Genomic DNA, 17,937 nt, shown 5'->3' with positions numbered 1-17,937 from the left:
ACCGTAAGAACGCCATATTTGAAACCACAATAATGTTTGCACATTCATACACACACAAATCTACCGCTACTACAGTACTGCCTGTATATCTTGAGTGACAGATGTCTCGTCCAATCAGCGGTAAGCATTTCATTCGCAATCTACACCTACCTTTTCCGGTTTGTATCGGACTGGCCGAGAAGTGCAAAACAAATTAACAAAACGGAAAACAAATGAACGAACTCAAAACCAAATTAACAAATCCGAAAAACAAAATAACAAAAACAAAAACAAAAGAACAAACCTCCCTAAAAAATAGTTTTGTTATTTTGTTTTCAGGTTTGTTAATTTGTTTTTGCACTTCAGGGCCACCCTACAATGCACTATAAAAAAAATGCAAAATCTAAAAACAACAAATATACAGTTAAAATAAACTATGAAATAGAAGCATGTAAAATAAAGGAATGTGCAAATTTAAAAATGAGTTAGAGTTAGAATTAGTAGTATGGTTCAAAAGTTGTTTAAAAAAAAGTTTTAAAAGTCTCATTTCAGTAAAACAAATATGTTTTATAGAAATATTTTATCCTGAAACGTGTCACATTTATCTCAAACGGAATTAATGAACGAGATTTCATGTGTTTTAACAGAAAAGTGCACTGGGGAACCTACAGTAGGACCCTGGGAAGGAGAAGTTCCATCACTGTGAGGAATATAGATTCTGAAACGGAATGCTAACTGTACGTTAGAATAACATTTACGCTAGTTCATGCGTGTATGTGTGTGTGTGTGTGTGTGTGTCAGGGTGTGTCCATGTGCATGACGATCTCCCAGTGTAATGAAGGGTCAGTGGACATGGTGGTTGCAGGGAGCAGTAATAACATAATACACACACACACATGGACACACACACACACACACACACACACACAGGTATGCTGAAGTAGCAGTTCTAATTCCCTCTACGCGTTGCTCAGCTCCACTTATTGTCGATTTCCCCTGAATAACACCACAAGAATTCCACGTCTGAAGAGATGCCTTTGTTTTCACCATGTGTGGGTTCAAATAACCACACACACACACACACACACACACACACACACACACACACACACACACACACACACACACACACACACACAGAGTGCTGAACAGTATGATTGTTGCACAGTGGAGGTGTTTAGCAGTTGGACCAAGCACTTGTTTATAACTCTGTGTGTGTGTGTGTGTGTGTGTGTGAATGATGAAATAGTGAATCATTTAATGAGTCACTGAACAAGTCAGTGATTCAGTTAGTAAGTCAGGAATCATCTCGATCATTAGTTGAGGAATTTATGCAGCTTGAACCCACTCACACACTCACTCGCATTTCTCTAGGTGTGTGTGTGTGTGTGTGTGTGTGTGTGTTTATGTGGTGTGTTATATTGCATATTGTTTGCATACTGTCCTTCATAAACATCACACTCTTCTTTCTGTGTCTTTCAGCATGAAAAATAAAGTTCTGAGAAAGCTGAACAGTACACTCAGTCAGAATGGCGTTATTCGGGTGAGAGGTGGCGCAGTCGTGCATGTGTGTGTGTGTGTGTGTGTGTGTGTGCGAGGGAAACACTCATTTATTATTGAAGAGGAAAGTGTATCATTTCAGCTCAGTGTGTGTGAGACACAACAGCAGGACAAGAGCAAGACACACACACACACACACACACATGCGCGCATACACCTTCGTCCAGCGTGGAGTCTCGTAAACACCAGCAGCTCGGTAAGAACAAACTGTGTGTGTGTGTATGTAATTGTTCTGTGTGATGTGTCAGACCATTAGGTGTTAGTGAGAAACATGCTGTGTGTGTGTGTGTGTGTGTGTGTGTGTGTGTGTGTGTGATGGAGGTGGGAGACATCTTAGGTGTCCACCTGTGTGATGAACACCTAAAATAAACTAACCTTTGCCATAATACATCATGGTACTGAGTGGGCGGGGCTTATAGCAGATAGCGGATATCCGTATCATAAGTGTCTCTGTCTCACCTGCAGGCTAAATTTACGTGAGCTAGCATTAAACCCTGTTTAATTTCTAACTTCACGCGTTAAAGGTTTACTTTGTGTTCGTCGTGGGATGTAGAGGCAGAGGTGGGCAAAGTACACAAATCCCGCTCTTTAGTAAGAGTAGAGATTCCGTAGGGCAAATATTAATGAAGTAAAGGTAGAAGTCCTCTATTTACACGTGTGGAAGTATAAAAGTCCTCACCTTTAAACTTACTGTCAAAAGTAAACGTATCGAAAGTACACGGTAGGTATTAGCCTGAAAAATCTCTTTATTAATGAATATGTTTAAACGTTTAACTCTAGCGTGCATGCCCCCAATCCGCTGTGTTCAGGTTATTATGTTCTTCAGGATGTTCTTCATTCCATGTTCTGCTCTCTGAGGCTGTTTTCTGAATCTAGATTTTGACAGAGCAAGTTTTTACTTCTGATAATTGATTTCCCTGATTTTCTTCCCTAATTTAGTCGTAGCCACGCAGTTCCACCCATCACGTGGAGCCCACGTTAAAGGCTATGACGTGCTTCCTCTGAGAAATGTGACGTCATCCAGCTGCATCTTCTTGCACTGGTTACTTTGGACGCCCCGTAGGGTGCGGGGTAACACGCTGGGAGGATGGTGCTATCCCCTCCTTCCGCTTGTGTGAGCGTCATGACGGACGTGAGAGCGCTAGTCTCTACGGCTCCAGGAGGCTACAGGGTTTGAACTCCAGAGAGCTCACATGAGATGATAATCCTCATCTTAAGGTTCGAGAAAATGAATGTAATGAAATTATATTCTCAGTATATGTTTCAATTCTTATCGTTTCAGTTAAAATTTTATTGAACGGATCATAAGTGGTTCGTTTCCTCAAATTACGATTCGTTAGAAAGTAAAAAAGTACAACACGCCGTCCCATAAGGCTCCGTTTTATACCTGCTATTATTTTCTCTGTATATCCAGAGGCTTTGACGTAAACACAGTCATTTCATTTCCACACACACCCGCATGGCAGACATCGTGCTAATCACAGTAACAGCACCGTTTATGCGTAAACGTGTTATGCGTAGCTCACCTGTTTGATCCCAAGCACCTTTTTGTTCAGAGTCTTTACTCATAAGGCGGTGACGTAATTCATCACACAGACTGAACTGAAACTCTATAAGATTTACAGATAAAAATAATATAAACGTAAAAGAATAAAACCCTGTCGTGCGTAAGTGAGGAATTTCAACCATACAGGGATCAGGTTGGGCCCGTGATCATGTGACCATCAGGAGCCAATCACACTGCTGTGTAAATTTACCCCCTTTAGTCATATGAGCTCAGTGAGCACACACACACACACACACACACACACAGTAAAGATCCGATTAAAATCAGTTTTTAGACAGAACTCCAGGCTCCAATTTGTGTGTGTGTGTGTGTGTGTGTGTGTGTGTCTGGCTTCTAAGTCATCTAAAGTTGTTGAAGTGTTCTTCGGTACTTCACAGAGTCGAGACGTCAGTTAGGTGATGAGACCGGAGCGTTTTAGTCATTTTCTGTTCTTGGATAAATGACACTCACTTAACACTTCAGAGAGAAATGGTAACCCCCCCCCAACCCCCCAAACTCCCCCCCCCCCCCCCCCCCCCCCACACACACACACAGTCCTCCATCTCACTCCGCCTCTCTCTCAACACACTGTCCTAAGGTGTCTAAGGTGTATATGTGTGTGTTAGTGTATAAGGTGTGTGTGTTAGTGTATAAGGTGTGTGTGTTAGTGTATAAGGTGTGTGTGTGTGTTAGTGTATAAGGTGTGTGTGTTAGTGTATAAGGTGTGTGTGTTAGTGTATAAGGTGTGTGTGTGTTAGTGTATAAAGTGTGTGTGTGTTAGTGTATAAGGTGTGTGTGTGTTAGTGTATAAGGTGTGTGTGTTAGTGTATATGGTGTGTTTTAGTGTTTGTTAGTGTATAAAGTGTATGTGTGTGTAGTGTGTATCCTTGCGTGTGTGTGTTTATAGTGAGGTTTATTTTACAGGTGTGTGTGGCAGGGTCAGAGCCTCTGTACCCACAGGGATGCAGGTGTGTGTTAACAGGTGAGAACTCAGAGCAGGTGCGGCAGTTTATAGGTAATTGTGTGATGCAGTAGTGAGTGTGTGACAGTGTGTGAGACGGACAGTGACAGCGCTGAGACAATGTGAGACGGAGTGAGACGGAGTGAGACGGAGTGAGACAGAATGAGACAGAGTGAGACGATGTGAGATGGAGTGAGACAGTGTGAGACGGAATGAGACAGAGTGAGACGATGTGAGATGGAGTGAGACAGAGTGTGCACTGCCTCGATTGTCACTGACATGATTGTCCTGCATCAAGCACATAGACTTTAAAATGACCTGAACTGAGTTACAACATTATTGGGCAATAAAATAAAGTCAGCTGAGGACCTGAACTGGCCACCACAGTGTGAGTGTGTGTGTGTGTGTGTGTGTATATATATAAGAGTTAAATACCCGTCCCAGTGTTGTGGTTCTGTCTTCTTTATGTAAGAGAGAATGGGTTTAAATTGTTCTTTCGAGCACACACACACACACACACACACGCACACACACGCACACACACACACACACACACACACACACACACACACACACACACAGGGTAATTAAGGATTGATGTAATTGAGTAACTGCAGGCTTCTTCTGTATGTGTATGTCTGTGTTTGTGTGTGTGTGAGTGTGTGTGTGTGTATTTGTGTTAGTGTGTTTGTGTGTGTGTGTGTGTGTGTATGTCTGTGTTTGTGTGTGTGTGTGTGTGTCAGCTGTCAAAACACTCCTCCTGACAGCCCAAACACACAGGAGTGGGCGGAAAGAGGATAAATAAATCAGCAGGAACTTTTTCAGGAACTCAGGAAGTTCAGAAACAATTCCTCTAGAGGAGGTAGGACTGATGATGTCACTTCCTGCTCAGAGTCTGTATGGATGGGGTTCCTGTTTCTGAGATGGAAACGGATCTGGTTCTGGTTTATACGTATAAAGACTCCAGCAGTACTCCAGAGCTCCAGCAGTATTATAACATCGGCATGGGTTCAACATTAATAACACAGTGTTGAACCTGAGTGTTTCATCTGAGTCTTTAATCTCAGTGCTTAATCCCAGTCTAAGTCTGTTTAATCTCTGATCTGGTTATTCTGAGTGTTTAGGCTAAAGGTTCAATTAGAGTGTTTAACCTGGGTGTAATTGAGTGTTTAATTTGACGTGTTTAATGACAGGGAACTCTAGACAAATCCTGTTGCTTTGTAGTGTATAAGGGATGATGTAGTGTGTGTGTGTGTGTGTGTGTGATTATTGGACAAGGAGGTCAGGTTAAAGCAGGACATCATGGACTTTAGCCTTATCTGAGGAATGTGTTGCTTTAAGAGCCAGATGTTGTGAGTGGGATCATGGGAAACAGATGATATAAAGAGCTTCGTATGGAAGTGTGTGAGCGCCCTGTTACAGGATCTACACTCGGTTCAGATCTCAGCGTGCAGGAACAGGCAGATCATCACACACACACACACACACACACACACACACACACACACACACACACACACACACAGTAATCATCACATTAGAACAGCTGTGTGTGTACCCCACCACAATGGATTTGACCAAACAAAAAGTGTTGACTCTCAGCTTTAATTCAAGAGCAAATTAATTTAGGATAAATTAATATTAATAAAGGTCTGGAGTTATTCCAGGAACCCGAGAGCTGATGCAGACAGCTGTTCTCTGTGGACTTTAGACTGCAGTCGCTTGACAGTTCAGGACTGGAGTTTCCTACAGTCTACCTGAGCCTCCAATAATGAAACTGGACTCCATATGAACTTCTCCACAATCTCCTGTTATACTGAACTTCCAGCCTCCGTTATCACCCAGATAAGGATGGGTTCCATGGTGAATCTGGTTCCTCTCAAGGTTCCTTCCTATTGCCATCTCAGGGAGTTTTTCCCTCAGCACTGTCACCCTCGGCTTGGTCATCAGGGACAATCTGATCTGATCATTTTGATTCAAACACATTTCCTCACATTTCATACACCTTTTCATGGGTATTGTTAAAAGCTCTATACAAATAAAACTGAATTGAATTGAACCTGCTTTTTGTCAGCTGTTCATGAGAACTCTCAGTCATGCAGTCCAAAGAGGTGCTGATGCAGGAGAAGCAGGAACAGAGGCCTCTCAGAGAGAGAGAGAGAGAGCAGAAACTTTAGGAGGGCAAATCAACAGTTCTTACAAAAGGAAATAATACCGAGCTCAGCAACATCTAGCCAAGTCAGGAACACTCTGAAGGAGGTCGACGTATCATCGTTGAAGTCTCCAATCAATGTGGTTATATGGAGATGTCACAGTATATGAAGATATGGTGATGATCTGGAGATGTGGTGATGTGATGATGGTGTGGTTATATGGACGTTATGTTCAATTCAATTTAATTTTATTTGTATAGTGCTTTTAACAATTGTCATTGTCGCAAAGCAGCTTTACACAATCAAAATAATTATTTAAGTCTGTATGGAATGTAAGTGTGTATGAATCAAAATGAGCAGATTGTATGTGATGATATGGTGATGATGTAAAGATGTAAATATGTTATGTGATGATATGGTCATGATGTGGAGATGTTATCTGTTGATATGGTGATGATGTGAAGATGTGATGATATGGTAATGATGTGGAGATGTGAGGATGTTATGTGATAATATAGTGATAATGTGGAGATGTTATGTGATGATATGGTAATGATGTGGAGATGTTATGTAATGATATGGTGATGTGGAGATATTATCTGGTGATGTGGTGATGATGTGGAGATGTGAGGATGTTATGTGATGATATGGTGATGATGTGGAGATGTGAGGATGTTATGTGATAATATAGTGATGATGTGAGGATGTTATGTGATAATATAGTGATGATGTGGAGATGTTATGTGATGATATGGTGATGATGTGGAGATGTTATGTGATGATATGGTGATGATGTGGAGATGTTATGTGATGATATGGTGATGTTGGAGATGTTATCTGTTGATGTGGTGATGATGTGGAGTTGTGAGGATTTTATGTAATGATATGGTGATGATGTGGAGATGTAAGGATGTTATGTGATGATATGGTGATGATGTGGAGATGTGAAGATGTTATGTGATGATATGGTGATGATGTGGAGATGTTATGTGATGATATGGTGATGAGGTGGAGATGTGAAGATGTTATGTGATGATATGGTGTTGTGGAGATGTTTTCTGTTGATGTGGTGATGATGTGGAGATGTGAGGATGTTATGTGATGATATGGTGATGATGTGGACATGTGGTACCATTGAACATTCAGCTGGGTTAGTGTTTAATTATGAATGAAATGAGGGTAAGTGTGTGTTGGTGCGCTCAGACTGCCGGAGCCTCCTGTGTGTGATGTGAACTTTCCCGTTATTATTGTTGTTGGCCAACGCCAGCATGCTTTTAATGTTGTCTATTTTTCCTTGTGGGTTTTTTGGCTTGAGAAAGTCATGCCTGTGTTTTGGCAGAGTGAAATGCCGCAGTATTTTTAGGTTTATTAAACTGCTCCTGTAAACGTCCGCTCAGCAGTATTCTCTGCTCAACTCTGCTCAACTTTTTATTACGGTTATTCAGGAAGCATCTCTCTGGCATTGTGTGTATTAATGTGATTAACACACTAAAGTGGAACAATAAATAAGCGCTCTGTCTTCATTCTGTACATGAATCACTTCTGACCGTTTCATGTCCTCCTTATTTGGTCACTATTTCCTGTTTTAACTTTATTACTGCTATCGTTGGTTCAGTTTCACATCCTGATTGGTTTCTTTGACATCCTGCTCTCCTCCTGCACTGATACGTTTTCTGGTTCTCCTTAGTTTCCCTCCACAGTTCCTCCCTAACTCCTTGTTCTTCTCGAGTTCCTGAGCTTCTCGTTTCTTCTTTGTTGTTCTGTAGTTCTGTTTTTTTTTTCCTTCAAGCTCTTCTTTATTTTGGATTTCTTGTTGAGGGAAACTGTAATCCGTATTAAACATGCGACTGTAACATCAGAACGAGTTTGTTAAAAAGAAATAAAGGTGTGTGTATGTAGGGTATGTAAGGGAAATGTAACATGTTTATTAAGTGTGTAACACTTGTGTTAAGGTGTGTTACAAGTGTGTGTTACAGACAGGCCACCTGTGTGTTACTGGTGTGTTGCTGTTGTGTTACACACACTTGTAACACACCAGAAACACAAGTAACACACCTTAACACTAGGGTAAGACACCTAATAAAACATGTTACAGGTGTGTTATGGGTGTGTTATGGGTGTGTTACACTTGTGTTACGAGAGTGTTAGAGGTGGTTTACAGGTGTATTACAGGTGTGTTATGGGTGTGTTACGAGTGTGTTAGAGGTGGTTTACAGGTGTGTAATAGGTGGGTTACAGGTGTGTTATAGGTGTGTAACAGGTGTGCTACACTTTTGTTTCTGGTGTGTTACGGGTGTGTTACGGATATGTTACAGGTGTGTTACAGGTCTGTTATTCTGTTATGTGTGTGTTACAAGTGGTTTACAGGTGTATTACAGGAGTGTTATGGGTGTGTTAGAGGTGGTTTACAGGTGTGTAATAGGTGTGCTATGCTTTTTGTTTCTGGTGTGTTACAGATGTCTTACGAGTGTGTTACGGATATGTCACAGGTGTGTTACAGGTGTGTTACAGGTGTGTTGTGTGTGTTACAGGTGGTTTAAAGGGTGTGTAACAGGTGGTTTATAGGTGTGTTACAGGTGTGCTACACTTTTGTTTCTGGCGTGTTACAGATGTGTTACAGGTGTGCTACATGTGAGTTACAGATGTGTTACAGATGTGCTGTAGGCGTAGGTGTGCTACACTTATGTTTTTGGTGTTACAGGTGTGTCAGGTGTCTGATGGACGTGATAAGGATGTGCTACAGGTGTGTTATGGGTGTGTTTCAGGTGTGTTACAGATGTGTTACGGGTGTCCTTTCTCTTCACAGATGTAGTGTCCCTCTCGGCTATGCAGCAGTGCAGGACAGACGGTGATGATGGAGACACCGAAAACCTCCAGAGCTAACAGCGCTCCTCTGACCACACACAGCAGGTGAGCGCTAAGTGTCCTGATCCTGGGGGTGATAAAGATAAAGTAATGAGCAGCCTTTGGTGTTAATATTTCACACTTCCCCTTGTTCACTTCTGAGTGCTCCAGCTAGTTCTGTTTCATTATTTTATCAGCTGAAGGGCGGTTCACCAGCTTTATATCTTACCCAGAATGCTCTGCTGTGGTTTCTCTCTCTCTCTCTCTCTCTCTCTCACACACACACAAAACATGAATCCATTAAACTGACGAAATATTATTAAAGTAAAACGTTACACCCATTACTAATTGAAGTTAGTGTTACAGTCAGTGGTTTCTTCCAGCGAGCCGTTAAACAGCTTGTTAGAGTGAACTCCCTCAAACTTCTTCATAAACACACGGCACCTGCGTCTCATGATGTGTGGCTCACTGGAGAGTCCACGGCTGTGTTTCATTTGTTTAAGCCTGTTTCCTTTTTGCTTCATCCTAATTCAGATAAAACACACGAGTTCAGCAGGTGATGTGGTCTCTCCTGGTCGCCTGAGACCGGTCTGCAGCACCAGGCCTCGGGATTTTATTAATAATAAACAGCTGTGTGAGCTCTGGTGCCGTCTCTGTGTGTAACATGCAGCGATACAGCGTCTCCTCAAAACCACCTTAAGTCATGGAGAAGCTGGTTCCTTCTCACCTCGGGTCTGTTCTGAGTAACAGTCTGGATGTAAAGCTGGTCCCGGCTCAGTGTCAGGAGCAGAGAGGGACGATTTATCGCTCAGTGTTGAGCCGGGATTTGTGCTGGAGTCCAGCGATTAGCTCCCAGTGCTGTGTGTGACATCGCTTACTAAACACCTCCATCACACATCCCTCTCTCTCCCTCTCTCTCTCTCTCTCCTTCTCTCTCTCTCTCTCTCTTCCTCTTTCCTTCTCTCTGCCTCTCTCTCTCCCCCTCTCTCTTCCTCTCTCCCCCCTCTCTCTTCCTCTCTCTTTCTCTCCCTCTCCCTTTTCCTCTCTCCCCCTCCTCTCTCTCTCTCCCCCTCTCTCTCCCTCTCTCTCTCTTCCTCTCTCTCCCCTTTTCTCTCTCTCTCTCTCCCTCTTTCCTTCTCTCTCTTTCCCTCTTTCTCCCTCTCTCTCCCTGTCTCTCTCTCCCTTTTCCTCTCTCTCTTCCTCTCTCTCCCCCTCTCTCCCTTTTCCTCTCTCTCTCCCTCTCTCTCTCTCTCTCCTTCTCTCTCTCTCTCTCTCTCTTCCTCTCCCTCTCTTTCTCTCCCTCACTCTCTCTGCCCCCTCTCTCTTTCCCTCTCTCCCTCTTTCTCCCTCTCTCCCTCTATCTTCCTCTCTCTCCCTTTTTTTCTCTCTCTCTTCCTCTCTCTCCCTCTCTCTCCCCCTCTCTTCCTCTCCCTCTTTCTTCCTCTCTCTTTTTCTCTCTTTCTTCCCCTCTCTCTCCCTTTTCCTCTCTCCCTCTCTCTCTCCTTCTCTTTCTCTCTCTCTCTTCCTCTCCCTCTTTCCTTCTATCTCTCTCTCTCTTTCTCTCCCTCACTCTCTCTGCCCCCTCTCTCTTTCCCTCTCTCCCTCTTTCTCCCTCTCTCCCTCTATCTTCCTCTCTCTCCCTTTTTCTCTCTCTCTCTTCCTCTCTCTCCTCGTCTCTCTCCCTCTCTCTCTCTTTCTCTCTCTCTCTCCCTTTTCCTCTCTCCCTCTCTCCCTCTCTCTCTGCCCCCCTCTCTCTTCCTCTCTCCCTCTCTCCCTCTCTCTCTCTCTCTCTCTGTATGTAAAGCCTCGGGTTAGAATCTCAGTGCTGTTTTTAATCCTGACTTCAGGTTTGATTCCTGACCACCAACGACTGACTCTAAACATCTCAGATCAAGATTTGGTACAGTAAAGGTCATCCATCATGTAGCCCTTGAAGCTCAAAGCATTTTTGACATTATTAGTTTTGCTGTTTTTTAAAAATAAACATATACAGGGTTTAGGATTGTGCAGTACAGAACTTTCCCAAACACGAATTAGCAAAGCCAAGTAAAAAAAAAGTATACTACAGTAAGTATATAAAATCCTAGCGTGCCAAAGCATACTTTAGTGTACTTGCTCCAGACTAATGACTAGTATACCTGAACTTTGCTATTTTAGAACAACTAATTTTGTACTAAGTGTATTTAAATTATAATTAAATTATACAAAAGCACATTTTTAAGTGTATTAAGTAAACTTTTGTGCGCTAAAGTGAGACAACTTCAAGCATACTTAGTACACTTACAGTATATGGCTGTGTGTGTACTGACAGTAATTAATACAATTAAAGTAGATATTTCATGTACTATAAATATATTACAGCAATACATGATTAATATATCATGAGTATATTCTTGTTGCGGCAGTAGCTGTTATACTTCTGGACAATTACAAATACTAAAAAAAGTACACTTTGTGGTTAATAAAAATATACTTTGTTATATAATATAATACGCACAGGCTTCTATATTATAGTATTTTTTAATGTGTTACACTAAAGGTGTTTGGGATCATTTACACATGATAAATGCATTTTCTAAACTATAACATGTTTTTGAAACACATTACATCAGTAATTATAAGGCAGATTTTATTCTCGAGTTTAACAGAATTAATTTGCACAAGGATACAAAAACAGTTCTATAGTTTATTTGTGTTTACAAACACAAATTAGTATTAGAGTATACAGGTAGATTATTAGTGTCATGATCGGGGTGTAATGGCGGATGTTGATCGCCGTGGGCGGAGAGAGCAGGCATAAAGGCAGAGGGGGGAGTATTAAGAGTCCTTTAATAATGGTTGTCACAGAAATAATAAAGACACAAAACAAACAAACTCAAATAATACACAATAACATGGGGTTAAACATGGGCTCTCTGGCAGGACACAGACTAAGGGACACTAGGAAATCGGGGCACAGAAACACAGAGACGAGGGATACCCAGTGGCTAGGCTAGGGGACACGCAAAGGCTAGGCTAGGGCGGAGTTAAGGGAGGAGTTTGTGCTCATACAAATACACACATGTACTCAGAAAACAGGCCGAGAGCTACGGAGCCGTTATACCACAAAGCAAAGTACATAAGATTTAGCAACAACACATTAGACACTCCATTCTATAGATTAAAGTATTTACTTAATTACAAACTACCTAACAAAAAACATGAAATTTACCTTTTGCCGATGAAAATGAAATAATAACGGTATGAACTAACGCACGCAATGATGCAGTTTCCAGGCGTGATTGCAAACTAGAAGCGGAGAGATTAAGCGTGCTAAAACGAGTCTAAAAGAGTAGTGCCCTAAATATAGGCATTAATTAATAAGTATGTTTGAATAAGTACGTTTAAATTTGACTGAAAATATACTGAGAGTACCGTTTATTTATTCTGATGTGTACATTCTGTACATTTAAACAATGATTATTTGCAGCATATTTTAAAAAATATACCAAAAATACATTGAAAAACAAAGTTTAAATAAGTGTGCTTTGGAAATTAGATCAACCTTTTACTTAAAATATACTTTTCTATAATACAATTATCTGGAAGTATGTTTAAAGTTTAATCCCAAAGTTTGATGTTCGTATACTTTTTAGGTATTACCTGATAGTACAACTTTTTGTTATTATATTGTATATTTTGTTACTATATGTACCATCGAAGATTTCAATATATTTGTAATACAGTAAAGTGTTTTAGTTTTTTTTTACCCGGGAAGAAATTAGAAGCTGGGTCACAAAGGCAAAGAAATAGCACAGATACACATAATCAGGTGTTTTCGGTTGTTGCTATGACCAAAAATAATAACAATAATATGCTCATTTTATGATGACATAATCCACATTTTTTGGTAGTGGTAAAATTGACTTTTTATAAAAGTAATGATAACTTTGGCTTGACCAGACACATCCGAAAACTCAAATACAAAATCTGAAGTTTGAAGCCTCCTCATTAACACACACCAGAAAGACTTCTACGGTATATAAGCACATACTGTATATATTTATTTGATCGAGTCATTGCTAAGTTGCCGGTGCGTATCTGTGACGTTGGGTTTTAAGGGTTTTAATGCTGGGTTTGTTACACAACGCCAAGAGGGACAGACATAAGCAACAGTCGCCTCACATCAATCTGGAAAGGGATATAAAACCCAAAAGATCGCCACGGCGTCTTTCTAAAAAGAGGCTCGAGTGAGGTTTGCAAAACTGAAACTGACCAAATCAAGTCATCTGGACCAACGTCCCAGGGACAGATGAGACCAAAGACCTCACAGGATACTCGAGTACGCGGAGGAGATCATGGTTACCTCTGTAATGGTTCGAGGTGCATAAACGAGCCAGAATCATCTCTGCGTCACCGCCGTGTTTGGGCCGACGTCCCTGATAATCGGCTCTGTTTGTGTAAAAGTATGTGCATCCCTATCCTCCCTAGTTTTCTCTAAACTGATCACGCATGAAGACACGCTATAGTGTTATTTTCTGTCCTCACTTTCAGGAGTGTGTACGAGTGTTTATGTCTGTCTGTGTGTGTATGTGTGTGTCATATAGTGCTCCGGAGCTCAGCAGTGGTCACTGAGCTGTGGTGTCAGACGTGTGTGCGCATATGCGCGTGTGTGTGTGTGTGTGTGTGTGTGTGTGAAATGCACTGATGAAGGATGATGGGTGTCACAGTGATGTCGCTGTTTCGTCTCTTTGGCGTGAAGAGGAACTCGATGACTCGCGGCGCCGTTAATGCTGTCACTGGAACGGCTCTGATTCTCCGTCACACCACATACCTCTGTGTGTGTGTGTGTGTGTGTGTGTGTGTGTGTGTGTGAGTGACACTCAGATTATCGCCCTGTGTTATCATCATGATGCCGATGATGATCATCATCATCATCATCATGCCTGCAGTGGAGACTTCTGCTCTGATTATCTGCTCTATTTTTTTCCGAGAAATAAATCACACACACACACACACACACACACACACACACACACACACACAGGTTTCCATTCAAACCTGGACACGTCACACACAGAATAAACAGGAAGTGCAGAGTGTAATTACACTTTTATAACAGAATGTTTTAAAAATTAAAGCAGTAACTGAGGACCATTCAGGCTTTTTTTGCTTAAGTATTGGCACCCTAAACCCTGCTGTACAATGTTTTTTTTAGTCTCTAACAGGAAGAGGGGCGGGGTTTTTCCACACTCTCACTCTCACAACAACTTTTGCCGAACTTTAACTCAAACTAAAGATCAGTGTTTATACAAAGAGACGCTAATAAAACTTCACGTACATTTAACTATTAGCAGGGGGTGGGACTATGAGCAAGGGCGGAGTTAAGGGAGGAGTTTGTGCTCATACAAATACACACAGTTTCATTGTACCCAAGTTTTGTTTTGTTCAAATGAGATGAAACTGCAGTGTGTAAAAGAACAGAGAACATACACTACAGTACATGGAAGTGTGTGTGTGTGTGTGTGTGTGTGTGTGTGTGTGTGTGTGGACTGTTCGGCTTACGAGTTTGTTGATGTTAAACATGTGTATATGTGCTAGGGAGGTGTGTGTGTGTGTGTGTGTGTGTGTGTGTGTGTGTGTGCAAAACATCTGCAGTTCAGATGTTCATTGCTTCATTCCACAAAGGCTTTTTATAGATCATCGCATCAAACACACACACACACGCACACACACACACACTAAATGGAAACATGCATTGTCACGGTGTGTGTTGTGTGTGTGAGTGTGTGTGTGTGAGTGTGTGTGTCACTGCTAGTGACAGGTGGAGGTTTAACAATAATCGTCCGTGATGCGTGTTCTGTTGTGTCTGTCCTTATGTTGCTTTGGTGTGTGTGTGTGTGTGTGTGTGTGTGTGTGTGTGTTTTGGAGCGTTACTGCCGTCTCTGATTAGTGCTCCTCGCTCAGCTAGCTTATGTCACGCTCCACTTTCAACAGGTGTTTATCTGTTTACCTTCCCAGTCCTCCCAGTCCTCCCAGTGTTCCCAGTGTTCCCAGTCCTCCCAGTGTTCCCAGTGTTCCCAGTCCTCCCAGTGTTCCCAGTGTTCACACCTGCAGGAATCTCTTTACTCATATACATTAACTTTTAGGATTAAACATGTGACTCCCCAGGTCACATGATCAACAGAAAGTGACATCATGTGGATCAAAAGTACCTTCTGTCTTTGTTTTTTATTTAAATGTGATATTAACTGAACGGGAACAAACCTGTTATGTAACTGATCTTAATCAAAAACTATCCTTTTCTAATTTCTTATATTATAATATACTAGGATGTAAAGTCTATTTAAGGATTCAAGCATGACCTTTCCTAAAACAAGAAGCTAGGATACCGAGGCTGCCACTTAACTAGCCAGCTAACGTTAGCTCACAACATAGCTAAGATTACATGGATTTTCTTATTAACATACCTTTATCTTGCTGTTTTTTTTATCTTGTATCTTTTTTCTTTGTCTCATTTTTTGTGTCAATTACGATGCGTTTGCTGCAGTGCTGTTGCTCCTCCAATCAGCTCCAATAATCACAGTAACAGTCCGACTCTGATCACATCCCTTAGCCCGTTAACATAATGTATTTTTTTTATTGCATTGTTGTTGTTGTTGTTTTTTTTTTTAATTTAATATTGCGTTTTTGTATAATTATCATTTTCCATTGATGTAATATATCACTCTTGGTGGCCCCCTGGTGGCCACAGGGTCCCAAAGGCGCCGCTTAGTTCGCGTATGCCTTGGGCCGGCGCTGGGTTTCACAAACGCACTTCATAAGAACTGTTCCAGAACAGCTGACCTTCGTGTCTTAAAATAACAACTGACTGTTATTGTTGTTATTGATGTAACTAATGCCATATGTGTTATTTCATGGTTTCGATTAAAAATACAGTATTGTTTTAGAATGTAAAAAAAATAAATCACTAAAGCAAAACATACAGCTCTGGAACGAATACGAGAGCACTGCAGTTTACTCCAGGAAACTTCTGGAACGCCATCAAGAGGAAGATGGAGGGTCAGAAACCATTTAGTAAAGCTGAACTGTTTTTTGCTGCTTTTTTGAAAAAACACGTGAAGGCTGTAATTGCAAATCGGGGGTTATTATTCCACAAATACTGATGACTTAATGTTAATTAGCCAAAGCGCTAACACAATTTGTTTACAAATGATTTGCATTTTGTTTACTTGAGTTATTTAAGCTCTGCAAATACTGCACTGTAAACCCTAATGCTCAAAGTAATTAAACATACTGAGTATTATTAGCTTAAGTAATTACTATAAGTTCAAATTAATAGACCTTGATGAGTATTTCGAACTTTTTGGTTTTTATGACTTTGTAGAATTGACACTTTTCAAGTCAGCTGAACAAATTTGATATTTTAAGTATCTGTAAGTACTTAAGTAACAGTAACTGTCACCTTAAAGTTCCACCAAGTTAAAATCTTTCAGACTAGCGATTTTGTGTCGTCAGGACAACAGGGCGCGGGTGGCTCAGGCGGTACGTGTTTCACCTGCCCGGGTTCGATTCCCAACAACTGGATGAAGTGGGGGGGTTAAAATGGGAGGGTTGTGTCAGGAAGGGCATCCGGTGTAAAACCTGCGCCAAGCTTGCGTGCGGATCGGATTGTCTGCCGTAGCGACCCACTGCCGGGAGCAGCCGAAAGACCAACAACAATTTATTTAAGTTACAACTAAAAAACAACTAAAAAAATAAAGATAATTGCTATTAAATAGTATAAGTTAGATTATTACTCAATAATGCAAGTATAGAATGATTAATACGCATGAGTACAACAAACTCAAAAACACAAAGTTCTGATTACTTTAAACTGAAGGCATCAATACTTAAAAACTTTGATGTAACTGATAACCACGAATCTTTTGTCACCTTATTCGGGGTACGGTGTGCATGATCTTGGGTTATTTTGTTGTGTTGTGATGATGTCACCTTCTTTAAATATACACTTTATATCTTACCAATCTCACCAATACATGCACCTGTAAAAAAAAACCCATAAGAACCTGATTATTTTGCAGTGGTCTCTTATCTTTATCCAGAGCTGTATATACGTATGAACATGAACAGATGAAGCATAAAAATGTGAATTGATTAAAGTTTCTGGCTCCGGAGCTTCAGACTGAAATGTTTGTGTTAATGTGAGCAGATGAGATCGTGAGTGTTTTGGAAAAAAAAAGACCTGACCGTAACATTTAACAGATAAAAAACAGCAATTTTCATTTCTATAAGACTGATCTACCATCTCAGTAGACTGCAGCGGGATGTTTATCAGCGTGTCTCCGGCTCGTACTTGAGCGTAACTCGGTCTGGTGTTTGTGCTGATGATGAGAGTGACGCTCTCGTGACCCGATCTCGTTCCGTCTCAGTGTAAACATGGCGCTGCGAGCAGGATAAAGGCCGTGTGCGTGCTGACTTCCTTGCCACGCCGCTGCGTAAATATTTGCGGTTTCCTCGCTGAAGAGCAGCGATTTTATCTGCTGATGTAAAACAAAGCCATTATCCTGATGAGGCCATTCAGCTCGCAGCGCTTCCTCTCGCTATTGTCCGAGCACTTCAATGGACAGTGTGTGTGTGTGTGTGTGTGTGTGCAGCTTCTACGCATCGCCATGGCGGCGTGTAATTTAATACACACCGAGTTTATTTATTCAGGAGCACGATACACTCAGGCAGGTAAATAAACATCTCTGTACAGGGATAAAGTATAAGATTATGATTCAGAATTAAAGCTTTTCTTTTATTCATTATTTATTGATTTATTATTATTTATTATTATTTATTATTTATTAGTTTCTGTCTCAGCCTGTTTGTAATAAACCTGCAATAAACAGCGATCGCTTCCTGTCAAACTT

General features: G+C 41.2%; 1 protein-coding gene across 2 annotated transcripts in view; it reads left to right on the top strand.

The window, feature by feature from the left end:
• Nucleotides 1–17,937, top strand: part of LOC128532321 (protein inscuteable homolog) — a 33,756-nt gene that overhangs the window by 4,223 nt on the left and 11,596 nt on the right. Inside the window, exons 1-2 of one of the 2 annotated variants that reach the window (XM_053506575.1) lie at nucleotides 1,644–1,735; nucleotides 9,006–9,109. In XM_053506575.1, the coding sequence (XP_053362550.1) occupies nucleotides 9,051–9,109 (59 nt within the window). In that variant the 5' untranslated portion in view covers nucleotides 1,644–1,735; nucleotides 9,006–9,050. Of the gene's footprint in view, nucleotides 1–1,643; nucleotides 1,736–9,005; nucleotides 9,110–17,937 lie in introns of those variants that run through there. The other variant, XM_053506574.1, reaches the window with a different exon arrangement.

The sequence above is a fragment of the Clarias gariepinus genome, chromosome 10 (genome assembly GCF_024256425.1).
Source record: "Clarias gariepinus isolate MV-2021 ecotype Netherlands chromosome 10, CGAR_prim_01v2, whole genome shotgun sequence".
NCBI lineage: Eukaryota > Metazoa > Chordata > Actinopteri > Siluriformes > Clariidae > Clarias > Clarias gariepinus.
Note: the sequence above shows the minus strand (reverse complement) of the source record. Positions and strands in the feature narration are given on the sequence as shown.